We start from the raw sequence: 12,937 nt of genomic DNA on the forward strand, positions 1-12,937 counted from the left end.
AGATTAGTTTATAAAAAGAGAAGACTTTAGGTCAGACAAGAATACACTGTGGCAGGAGTTTCAGACTCTGTACAAAAAAGTCCCTGACTCACCCCCCTACACCTATCTGGGGAAGGAGGAACAAGACAACATGCTTTTCAGCAGGTCAAAGCCTCTTAGAGAAAACCACTGACCTCTCACAGCCATTCTGAACACTAAAAATTGTTAGCACTTTGAATCAGAGAGAAACTGAATATAGTTAATCACCCATTGAGAGAATCCATCTTAAAAAGGAAAATGATTACAATCAAAACCTCCAATCTCTACTTCCTGAGATCTGGGACGCCCACCCAGGTCAACGTAAATACTATTTTCCTTTTCACACCTTTGACCAAACTTATACTCAATATACCTACCAGACCATTACCTGGACCAGGTTAATTGCATAGGAAGATTTTTACTATGTTTACATTTTTCTTAATTTTAAAAAAGCATAGTAAAGAGTCTGAGGACAAATTATTCAACTGTTTATCATACATAAGACCGCATGACTATGATACAAAGGGGGGTTCTTTTCATTTAACGTTACAATATACACAGCAAGTCCGGACCAGATCTTACAATCTGCACACAGGTATTTAACCTTTTCCATGCTGTTTATGTTTTACAATGCACAGAAGTCCTGTAACCAAACCGTGTAGTAAAGCACACAAAACTGGACTGTAACATAACACAGTATGCAGAAGCATTGGATTTTATGATTTCCTTTATGTAAATAGCGATTTAAAAACTGCTTTTTGTTTTTTTGGTGCTTGCTAAGATGTGGCAACCAGCACAGAAAAAAATGACCTGACCCATATAATATCTTCCCCTTATATTCCTAAACAGCAGTAACTACTGATTCCTTTTGATATTGCTATACTCAAGATGATATCCTTTTATTCACTGTAAACCTTTATGAACTACCAAGTTGAAAAATCATCCACAGGCTTGACATTTAATTACAAAATAAATATGGATTTCCTGATTAACAACAAAAAAATTTTTGTGGATTATAAAAACGGATATTTCCAAGTTTCCATTCACATTCACATAGTTTTAAGCCTTTCTTTTGTCACTGTTTACATATAAAAACCTGCTTTTGTTCAGAAAAAATTGACCTAGTCAGCCACATGGAATTGACCAATAAAAAGTAATGTGGTGTTCTGCTGAGTTGTTTTGAACAGGGTTATCGGCAGAGGTAGATTACTGCTTCTTTCCTAGGCTTCTTTTGATCCTGGACAGATAAATTACTTATCTTCATTCTCCCAATTCAACCGCTCAAAAGTATAACATCCTAAAATTGGTCAATTTAAAATGGGAACACAAATTTAGCAACTGCCAGACTGTGTTACATTAAGGCAGCATAATCTCAAAACTAGGCACCTGTTAAACACCAGCCTGTTCACTTCAGGTCATGCAGGAGAGTTCTGCTTTACTCGTGCTTATATCTTGGACCTGTTGGTGCAATCAAGGTCTTGCTTTCAAGTTTACAAGCAGGTTAATCAGGAATACAAGAATCGACTGCTGGTTCCATAGCTTCTGGATCCAGTGTCCCTTTACCTTCAGAAGCCTGAACACATTTTGAATGTAACAGATGTTGTAATCTTGAATTAGATGTCAATCTATTATGCTCAGTATACAGATTGCTGTAGATGTATCGGCTATGGATTTAACGACAGTTCCAGTTTTGTTTAAGCAATAGTACAGCCATAATTTTCAACTGACATTTAAAAATGGTCTAGTTACACCTTGTGTCAAAGTGCAGAACTGCTACATTATTGGTTACAGACATCTATGTGCTATAAAAACAGCTTTGGTACAATAAATTATCAAAAAAGAAAATAAATTTTTGTAAAATTCACAGCATAATTGTGAGGCAAAAAAGCAGTCACATAAAATTCTGCATTTTTTTTTTTAAAAATGTTCAGGATGAACAGAAGACATCTTTGTGCAGAAGAAATGGTGGAGATACCACGTGCCGAGAAAAAAAAGCAAAAAGAAAAACAAAAGTAAAAAGCAGGAAGGGACACAGCTGTAGCTATTTCCATCAAAGCAAACCACTACTTCTGTGACCTTCAACCAATAAGGAAGTCAACTTTATGACACACGCAAAGTGACCTTGCAATACCTTACAATTAGTGGGTCACAAAAGTCTATTTTAAAAGAAAGGCCTCTTGAATTACCCATTCTCTGTGTTTTCAGCATTAAGGACTGTCTGCAAAAGCATGTCCAAAAGTGATTGCATCTGAAATGGTAGGCTCTTCTAATTTCGAGTCCAAATCCATAAGGCCAAAGGTTATCCCAAAGACCACCACTCAGACCTCCCCAGGACTGGCCACGACTGACCCGTTGATTGCTTCTCAGTGCACCTTGGTTAGGAGACCGGTCATGTTCCATTTACTATCTTACTGTGGCCTCTACAACAGGAGACCCACAGGATCCCATGTAATTGCTGCTTTGCTCCTCAGTAGGTTCAGACAGGAGAGTTCTGATCCCCGCCACTTAGCATGCTTACTGTGCCTTACAAACTCCAATACAACCGTCCCTTCCATACAGCTGAAGGTGATGTTTGTGTAAGCTGGAGGTCCCTCTTCCTTACAGTACTGCATTTCCGTGCCCAAGTGTGTTTTGAGGACTTAAAAACCCAAATTTCCCACCCACCCCCCACCAAAACAAAACAAACAAGAGGGGGGAAAAAAAAGGGAGGAAAAAAACAAAAAGAAAAAAAAAAACCACCCTTAAGGGGACTTTTATGCAAATTATGTGCAGTGCCTTTTTATTTTAAAATTAGTCGGCAAATGACCAAGACCAACATCTGAACATTAACTTTTGGGGAACAGAAAGACGAAAAAAACCCACTATGTCTGGGGTATGGCAAGTTAAAATGGGGGAGGCAAAAAGAGGACACCTCTGCGCTATCCATGACGATGGGTTTGGACATGGCTCTTTTAAAAACTTCATTGTCCCTTTGCAATCTTTTCAAGTTAAAAAAAAAAAAAAAAAAAGCTTTGCCCTCTTGTAGCGGTTCAGTGTGTTAATCTCCTTCTGATGCAAGCAGCTTTGCACTTTGTTTTTTGGAAAAAAACACCACTTCTATAAAAACACACAAGAAACAAACTCAAGTTTCAATTTAGTCACGAGCTAGCTACAGAACTCTGTTGCACACAAACTCCTGTCATGGGGGACTCTTCTCTGTCAGCCCCTTGCCTCATTGTCATATGTCCTTCAGTCATGTAATGTGTAGGACCTGTATTAGCAGAAAATTGGTATGTTGGATGTCCAGCTATGCCAGTCTCTTGGCGGGGATTGGAGTAGACGGTTAAATTAACGTCCATAGCTCCATTCTGTCCAAAGTCCAAGGTATTAGCAGCCACTGGGCGATTCTGGTAGGCCTGATTGCCTTGATTACCAGTAGAGGAGGAAGATGTAGAGGAAGAAGTAGTTGAGGAAGACAGGGATGTCATGGAGTGGTGACTATGGCCAACCTCCATAGAATCCTGGGTAGAGGAGCTATTCGTTGGAGAATTGTAGACCCTTGGCCTGGTCCGGTTACCCAAGGCTTGTTGTCCATGGTGGTGGTGGTGGTGGTGGTGGTGGTGATGGTGATGGGAACTGTTTCCATGGTGATGATGCAATGCATTCTGTTGAGGGGCTACATGAAAGGTTGTTTCTTGAACGGGATGAGTTTCAACAGTGACCTGTGTAGGAGCTTCAGTGCCTGACCAACCAAGGGGAGCAGGAAATTGTTGACGCACCTGTAAGAAGATTTTTAAAGGATTTATTCAGAGTACTGTTTCCAAGCTTTCATTCATCTTCAGTCAAAGGCTATAACACTAGCATTTACACTAATTAGAGACAGGGGATTTTGAAACTTTTAATGTGTTAGTTCTGTACTGCAAAATTCCAAATATATTTGAGTGGAAAAGTATTTTACTGTGAAAGCTGCAATTTCTAGCAAGCTATACCCATAAACAGGCTCATATATTTCACTGGCCACTTTCTTTCCTTGGGAGCATTGCTTATGCCACGGATCAGCAAACTTTTTCTGGAAAGGGCCAGACAGTAAATATTCTTGGCCAGATGGTAAAAATTCATTCTTGGCACTGAATTCTTTACTTTTCCTGTAAAGCCCCTCTTCTGTCCATCTTTCCTGTCTCCGTAAGAACACCCTTTCCATCAGCTGCTCAGCAATTCCTCCATCCAAACCATCAGCAAGTACCACGGAGTCGGCCTTCAAAACAGAGCCCCAACCTGACCTCTTCCCTCTGTGTCCACCACTGTCCCTCTCTCCCAGGCTCCTCCAATCTATCTCTTGACGGCACTGGTACAACAGCCCCCTAAATCAGCTCCCAGCTTCCATCCTTGTGCCTTTTTCCAATCCATTCTCCATAGTGAAGAATAATCTTTTTAAAAACACAAATTCAATCACTTTCCTGTTTCAAATCCTTTAATGATCTCTCCATGCCCTTAGAAAAACAAAATAATCCAAAATCCATATAGTGGTCTGCCTCATCTGGCCAATGTTCAATTTCTCCAAACTTCTCCTCGAGCTATTGTTCCTCTTGCTACCTGGGTTCCAACCATACCAGGTCTTCCTTCTATTTCTCCACCTGGTAGTCAGTCTCTTTCAAATGTCTCAGGGCATTTGTGTCTACTGTTCCTTTCTGCCTAAAATGCTCGGGCTTCTAATTTCTGCTTGGATGCTTCTTCCTCATTTCAGTTCGAGTCTTCTCGTAAGGCTGCCCCAACTCCTGTGGCAGAAGCCACTAGCTGTCCACATGGATGCACTACACTTCCCAGCCTCCCCTGTACTTAGGTATGGCCACATGATGAAATTTTAGTCAGTGGAACATGAATGAAAGTTTCTATTGTCATGGCCAGACCTGGCCCACAAATACTTCCCACACCCTGCCTAGTGGACACAGCAGCAAGGTAGGCCCTAAGGGATGGAGGAGCCCAGGACATGGGAGAGAGCCATGCCACTAACCTGAACACCCACAGGACTGTTACATAAAAAAAGAAAGAAACTTCTTACTCTTTAAGCTACCATATTGTGGGGGTCTGTTATCAGTTTGGTCTACTTGAATCGTAACACATCCCACCCAGCGAACAGCCATTCTATATCACATCATCCCCTCCTGTTTTCTTTTTATCAATTAGTGGTATCTGCAATTTCTAGTAACTTGATTTTGTTTATTTACTGTAGCACTATAAGCTCAAAGAAGGCAAAGCCTGTTTCTTTTTTACCAGGAGCCTGCATTAGGTCATTAAGTATTTACTCAACAAAGGTAGTCTAAGAACCAAACTTCAAGAAACACCCCTGAAAACAATCCAGTAGAAAAATAAGCAGGAAGTTCACAGAAAACACTAATGGTTCTTCAACTATAAAGCTACTCAAATTCACGTATAAAAAGAAATAAGCAAAATAAAAATATCCTGTCCAGTACCATTGTTCATTTCAGATTAAAGGTGATCACACTGACTGTTTTCCAAAGTCTTGTTAGTGGAAGGCTATACTGGCAAAACTAAACGGAGAGCAATTTGGTTGCAGCTATAAAAATCACAGACCACATCACTCTCTGACCTGTGATTTCACACCGAGGGGTTTCTATCACAGTTACACTGCACGTGTCTGCGTGATATCTGTGTGCTATCCCAGCAGCCATTATCCGTAATAGCAAAAAAGACTACAAGTTAACTAACTGTCCGTTAACAGTGGCCTGGGGAAATGACTTATGGATATCTAAACAGCAGAGTACTGTGTGATTATGAAGAAAGAAGAAGGAAGAAAAAGTTCTCCATGTACTGATATAGAAAGAGCTCCACATGTATGTTAAAAAATTACATGTAAAACATGCTAAAAAAAAAAAACACTCAAGATGTGAAAGTGTGCATAGCATGCTATTATCTGTATACAAAGATTAAGAATATATGTATCTGCATGTGGATATGCGTAAAATATCCCCAAAAGGATACAAAAACCAGTAACGCTAGTTCAGAAATTGGGTGGCTAAAGGACATGGAAGGGAAGTCTTCACTGAATCTCCTTTTACATTTACTTTTTTTTTAACAATTTATCATTTATTCAAAAAATTAAATAAAAAAGGGCATAAGGCAAATAAGGCAAAATAATGACTTCTGTGAAATACAGGTGGGAGGTATGCAAGTGTCCCATGTTACTCCTGGCCCATGTTTATGTGTTTGCGGTATTTCCATCCATTTGGAGGGTAGAAGGTAGGTAGGTCACTCTAAAGATTTCGACATTTAAGCGAAGATCTGAAGTATAAATGGTAGTGACTACAGCAAAGAGAGAGGAAAAGTGTTCAGGCTGAGCACAGCACATGTGAGAAACATGAAAGAACATGGTGTCTTCCAAAAAATGGAAAAAAACATCCAGTAAGACTAGAGCAAACAGAGGAGTGCTGAATGCCCTGAAAGGGGGTCAAGACCATGGTGGTCACTGAGACCATAAGAAGTCTAAATTTCCTTTTAAGTACAAAGGAAAACTAAACACTGTTTAAAGTAGGGAAAGGCCACATCAGACTGCTTTATTGAATGTTCATGTGCCTGTGTAGAAGAGAATAGTGTTGACCACCGGATGGAATTAGATGTTGGACGACCAGTTAGAATATTCTTTACAGTAAGATAGGCTGGAGACAGCTGCAGCAATGGGGTGAAGTAATGAGAATAAAAGCATATTTAGGATATTTAGAATCCACACAATTTACTATTTGATTTAATTGCAGGATGAAGGAAAGAGGAGTCAAAAATTAGCTCCCTAACCCCCAGGTGTAAAACTGGAGCAAATGGGTGAATCTAGGGCCATCTGTATGAAGAACTCACAAGGGTGGGTTCTCAGTTTTACTTCACTCATCAAATAATACATTGGCCTTTCATTATAAAACATTATAATGCAGCGCTCAGTATGAATTAACTTTTTTATGAAGAGCATTTAATAAATATTTTTACTACCAACATCTGCTTCATCCATTTAAAAAAAAATTACTCAATTACAGCCTCTTCTTTAACAAATTTAAAAAAACAAAGGAAACAAAAAAACAAAACAAAAGAAAACCCCAAAAAACCCAAAACCAAACCAAACCAACATGGAGGTTAAAACCAAACCACAAACTGACTTGGAATCAAGGACTGTTAGTGATGAAAGATATGGGAAGCAGTCGGAGCAAGTAATCAGGATCATGAGCCAAGGAAATGTTATTTAACCCATCAAGTGACAGTTCCCAATGTAAAATGAAAAGTCAAACAGTGTTAAGGCTCAAAATGCTGCTGTAGTAAAGGAGAGAAACACAGGGGAAAAAAACAACTGGAGCGGTGGCTGGTATGCACCCAAGAAATGTTAGCTGTTTCTAAATAATGAGAGAGAAAACTGCACAGATGTGTTTTAGTTACAAACACGTCAGGATTCCCTATAAATGAGGAAGCTGCCACGACCCTTTGGAGGAAATGACACAACCATCCAGAAGGCCCTTGGCCCCAGCACGGCTCTGCCTGGGCACAGCAGGTGACGGCGTGAGCGGTGTGGGAGCTCACCTGGGGACTGTGGGTCTCACAGTCCATGGCCTGGACGGCAGCTGTGAAGTGCCCGCCGCTGTGCCGGTGCTGGTGCGTCGGGTCTGACCTGGCTCGCCCGCTGTTGCTCGTCCCCGACGATCCACCTGCAGTGTCACACCCAACACAGTACAGCTTGTAAGTCTGAAGTTAACTTGGCTCAAGCATATATTCTAAAACTGTAACACTGAAACTCAAAGTACATCACACACAAAAAGCTAGATTAGCCTGAAGGCATATCGGAAAGTTATCCAGTTCTCTAAGTTCTTTCACATCAGCCACTTTGGTTTTGGTTACATCAGGGGAAATTTCAAGCATGTGAACAAGGTAGTTCTATTTAAAAAGCAATTAAAAATTTTGGTTAATAAAGAGTTTTGTTTCCAACTGCCAAGCAGAATTTATTATGCATAATTAAGTAATGGAGCTTTGGGACAGGTGGGTTTTTTTTTTTTTTTTTTTTTTTTTTAACTATAAAAAAAAGATTTAGGTCAAGTAATTCCTCCCTATCCCATCAACAAGTTTTTAAGATACTTTACAATAACCCCCACTTTGTAAAGGCTTCTAAGCCCAACCGAGGGGCAGAAGCACTGACCTGAGCTTGAAGACGTACTGGAGGTGGTGCCCGAAGACTGTGACTGCTCCATCGCGGGGCTAGTGGACACACTGTTACTTGTGTTGGTGCCTTCGTCAGCTGTTTTCTTGAAAAAACTGTGCTGCAGGGCATAGTAAGGTTGAATTCGAGTTTTGGGGTCATAATCAAGCATCCTTAAAATGAGGTCTTTGAACTTCAAGTAGTCAGCTACAGTATGACCCGATTCCCCAGCACGACGCCCACCAGGTCCTCCTGTTTCTACTCCGAGAATATTATGAAGTTTACGGGTTCCTGGTGGTTTATACTCCTAAAGAGAAGAAAGATAAAAAGGTTTTCTCTAAATTTGATCGAGTATGTAAAAGCCTACATAACTTCAAATACACTTAAGTCTACTATATAGAGGCCCTTATTAAAAAGAATGTTTTATAATTAGATCCTCTGTATTTTCATACATTACTATTGCAAATGCACTTGTAGTTAGAGAAATTCAAAATAATTTTAAGATCAAAAATGACTTTACAAAGATCATGTCGCCCAGGGCTCAGCAAACAATGGCCTGGCCTAGGGGGTATTTTTGTACAGCCTCAACCATAAATGGTTTTTATATTTTTGGAGGGTGTAAAAACAAAACCAAGTAGAATGCTACAGAAGCCCACAAGGCCTACACCTCGTACTATCAGGTTCTTTACAGGAAGGAGGTACACCGACCGCCACTCCAGCCAACTGGTTCTGAACCTCTCTTCCGCCTGATGCCCCACAACCTTGGGTGCACTCTCTTTCATAAGAGCAGCTCTCCAGAGCTGTGGTAATCGCTCCAAGTAAAGAGTCACCGGTTTAAACCTACCCACTCATATTTTTTTAAACTTTACTTATTAAAAGTAATCTCTACACCCAATGTGGGGCTTAAACCCAAGATCAAGAGTTGCATGCTCTTCCGACTGAGCCAGCCAAGTGCCCCTTGCTCATTTTTAGATAAAGACAATAAAAGCAAATTATTTATGCCTCCCTTTAGAACATGCTGAATAATAAATCACCTTAACATGTTGAGATTTTCTGAAAATTCATTTTTTTAAAAGATTTTATTTTTTTATTTGACAGAGAGCTAGAGAAAGAGCACAAGTAGGCAGAGCAGCACAGCCAGAGGGAGAGGGAGAGCAGGCTCTCCTGTTGAGTAAGGACCCCAATGCTGGACTTGATCCTAGGACCCCGTGATTGTGACCTGAGCCAAAGGCAGATGCTTAACCGAATGAGCCACCCAGGCACCCCTAAAAACTCATTTTTAAATAGATGACTGTATAGGGGCGCCTGGGTGGCTCAGTCATTAAGTGTCTGCCTTCGGCTCAGGTCATGATCCCAGGGTCCTGGGATCGAACCCCACATCGGGCCCCCCGCTCAGCGGGAAGCCTGCTTCTCCCTCTCCCACTCCCCCTGCTTTTGTTCCCTCTCTCGCTGTGTCTCTATCAAATAAATAAATAAAATCTTTAAAAATAAATAAGTGACAGTATAACCCTTAAAATTCCTATGAATACTGAGTTTATTTAGAATAGCATCACTGGATTTTTACTTCTAGTGACAATGTAGAAATCTCCAAGAGACCACTGCTCTCACTCTAAAAGCAAGAACAAGCCAGGCAGGTAGGCCAGGCCACAAAATCATTCCATTTTTAAAACCCGTTAGAGTGCCAAGGACTAAACAAATCAGAATTAACTAAATTCCAGAAAATGAAAAGCCCTTTAGGGAAAGAAAAGTGGGAGAAGAAACAAAATGCCAGAGATCCGGGTAAGAATCCAGCCCAGCTCTGAGCCAATCTGTGGTGGTGGGGAAGGTCCCACAGCTGAGCGAGGGCAGCCCAGATGGTGCCCCCAGGGCACTGCCAGGTTGGGGGTAGAGTGGCAGCATGAACAGAGACTGCGTGAGGCACAAACAGGAGCAGGCCGCTAGCTGGGTAACAATGTACAGAGAGCGCTCAGGTCTCCACAGACACCGCTTAAAACCTATGAACACCGTGGAGAACAGAATCTAAGTTGAGCAGACAAATAAAGCAAAGCCCAGCTTCAGCTTAACTACAAAGGAAACTGACTCAGGCCCACACTACTGCCTAACAGAACTAGAGGTGGGTCTCTTTCTGGAGGAAAGTGAGATTTACTTCCATCTCAAGTGTTCTTAAATACAGAGTCTGGCATACATTTAAAAATTAGACCTAAGAAATTTAAAAAAGATGGGTCCATAATCAAGTGAAAAAATTAGTTACAAGACCCACATAAATAAATGACCCAGATGTTGAAACAGGCATTATCAATAATTACAACAAATAGGTTAAAGAATTTAGTTCAAAAGGTGGACAACATGTATGAATAGATGGGGGATTTCAGAAGACAAAATGAAAACTATGTAAGAAAACAGAAAAGAGGGGCTCCTGGGTGGAAGAGTCGGTTGAGCATGGGACTGACTTGGTTTTGGCTCAAGTCATGATCTCAGGGTGATGAGACTGAGCCCCATGTTGGGCTCCACGCTCGGCGTGGAGTCTGCTTAAGATTCTCTCTCCCTCTGCCCCTCTGCCACGCACTCTCTCAAATAAGTAAATCTTAAAAAAAAAAAAAAAAAAAGTGGAAATGCTAGAACTAAAATATGCAGTATCAGAAACAAAGAATCCACTTAATGGTTTTAACTTAAGACTGGACTCAGCAGAAGAAAAAAATCAGTGAATCAGAAGACAGAGCAAAGAAATTATCCAAACTAAAACACAAAAGGAACACAGAATGAATAAACTAATAATGTTGTGCACTGTAACATACATTTAAGTGGAGAATTAGAAGAAGAAGAAAAGACTGAGCAGAACAAATATTTGAAAAGACAAAGTCTGAGGATATTCAAAAATTGATGAAAGAGATCAACCCACAGACCCAAGAACTCCGCAAACTCCAATGAAAACAAATACAAAGAAAACTATACCCAGGAGCCTAAGAGTCAACTTATTGAAGAATCGAACATAAAGACAAAAATATCAAAATCAGCTGGGGGAGAGGGAGAAACATTACATATAGGGAAGGATGCTTAGAAAAACTATTGGCTTCTCTTCAGAAACAATGTAATACAGAAAATAATGTCATTAACATCTTTAAACAATGTCATAATTTCTTTTCTCTTTTGCTGAAATGTCAACCTAGAATTCTACATCCATGGAAATTTCCATATCTTCCTTAAGAAGGTAAATAAAGATATTTTCAGATAAACAACTGCTGACAGAAATCACCATCAAAAGTTATTCATATAAAATAAAAAAATTAGAGGAAGTTCTGTTCTAAAGGAACATAATACCAGCTGGAAGCCAGGAACTGCAGAAAGGAATCAAGAACTGCATAGGTAAATAGAAAAGACTGTCTTATTATCTTTATTCTTTGTTTTAAAATTTCTTTAAAAGTCATTTTTTATTTAAAGCAGTTGTTTGTTGTGAAGGCGGTAACATACGCAGAAGTGATTGTATGATAAGCGCACAGACGGTGGAGGGTTAGGCAAAAGCACATGGTTAATTACATGGTTTATCAAGTGATATTAGATGAATACCAACTGATTACAGTTAAAGATGCATATAACACTAAAAATTACACACAGGATGCCTGGGTGGCTCAGTCAGTTAAGCGTCTGCTTTCGGCTCAGGTCATGATCTTGGGGTCCTGGGATCGAGCCCTACATCGGGCTCCTGACTCAGTAGGGAGTCTGCTTCTCCCTCTCCCTCTGCCTCTCTCCCCACTCATGCTCTCTCTCTCTCAAATAAATAAAATCTTTAAAAAAATAAAAATAAAAATTACATACAAAGTAATAGCTCAATAGAGGAGATGAAATAAAATACCAGAAAGTATTCCATTAACCCAAAAGAAGACAGGAAAGAAGGAATTGGGGGAAAGGAGGTAAGACAAATAGAGTACAAATAAGATAACACTTTAAAGCCCAGACTTCAGGGTTTTTAATGAATAATTAAATGGGTTAAAAATTCATCATGAAAGAAAGAGACTAGCTGACTGGATTAAAAGGCATGACAACTTACATTGCATACAAGAGTCATACTTCATATATAAAAGTATGGGCAGATCGGCAGATCTGAAGTTAAAGGGTAGGAAAAATATAGACTATAAGAATGTGAAGAATAAGAAAGTTGGCACAAAGATAGTAACATTACTAAACATAAAGAGGGACATTTCATCATAATGAAAAAGTGAATTTACCACAAAGTCACAACAACACTAAATGGGTACACACCTACTAAGAGAGCTTCAAAACACATAAAGCAACTAAAAGGAGATTAAGACAAATCCAAAATTATCACTAAAGATTAACATTCCTCTCTGTCATTGATAAAACAAATAATCCACAGACACACACACACACACACACAAAATAAGGATGCAAATGATAAAAAAAAAAACAAACAACTCGACCTATACTGACATTTGTAGACTACTACACCAAACAAACATATAAAATACAATTCCTTGCAAGTGTACACAGAACATTCACCAAGAGAGATTACCTGCTATGTCATAAAACAAGTCTGAATTAATTTTAAAGGAGTGAAACCATGTTTTCCGCCCACGATGCTACTGAATTAGAAATCAGTTAACAATAAGATGTCTAGAAAATCCTCAAATATTTTGAAATTATGTAACAACATTCTAAATAATAATGGGTCAATAAAGAAATCACAAGGGAAATGAGAAATGTTTCAAAATCAATGAAAGTTAAAACATACCAAAAGTT

At 39.6% G+C, this 12,937-nt stretch overlaps 1 protein-coding gene across 6 annotated transcripts in view; it reads right to left on the reverse strand.

Moving 5' to 3' along the window:
* Window positions 1-490: 490 nt before the first annotated feature.
* DYRK1A (dual specificity tyrosine phosphorylation regulated kinase 1A) overlaps window positions 491-12,937 on the reverse strand; it is a 150,276-nt gene continuing 137,829 nt past the window's right edge. For all 6 annotated transcript variants that reach the window (XM_073890089.1, XM_073890152.1, XM_025871446.2 and 3 more), the window contains 3 exons: window positions 8,183-8,489; window positions 7,573-7,697; window positions 491-3,776 (listed from right to left, as the gene is read on the reverse strand). In XM_073890089.1, the coding sequence (XP_073746190.1) occupies window positions 3,156-3,776; window positions 7,573-7,697; window positions 8,183-8,489 (1,053 nt within the window). In that variant the 3' untranslated portion in view covers window positions 491-3,155. The remainder of the gene's footprint in view (window positions 3,777-7,572; window positions 7,698-8,182; window positions 8,490-12,937) is intronic.

The sequence above is a fragment of the Callorhinus ursinus genome, unplaced genomic scaffold (assembly GCF_003265705.2).
Source record: "Callorhinus ursinus isolate GAN/ISIS: 27379988/994484 unplaced genomic scaffold, GSC_fseal_2.0 scaffold1, whole genome shotgun sequence".
Taxonomy (NCBI): domain Eukaryota; kingdom Metazoa; phylum Chordata; class Mammalia; order Carnivora; family Otariidae; genus Callorhinus; species Callorhinus ursinus.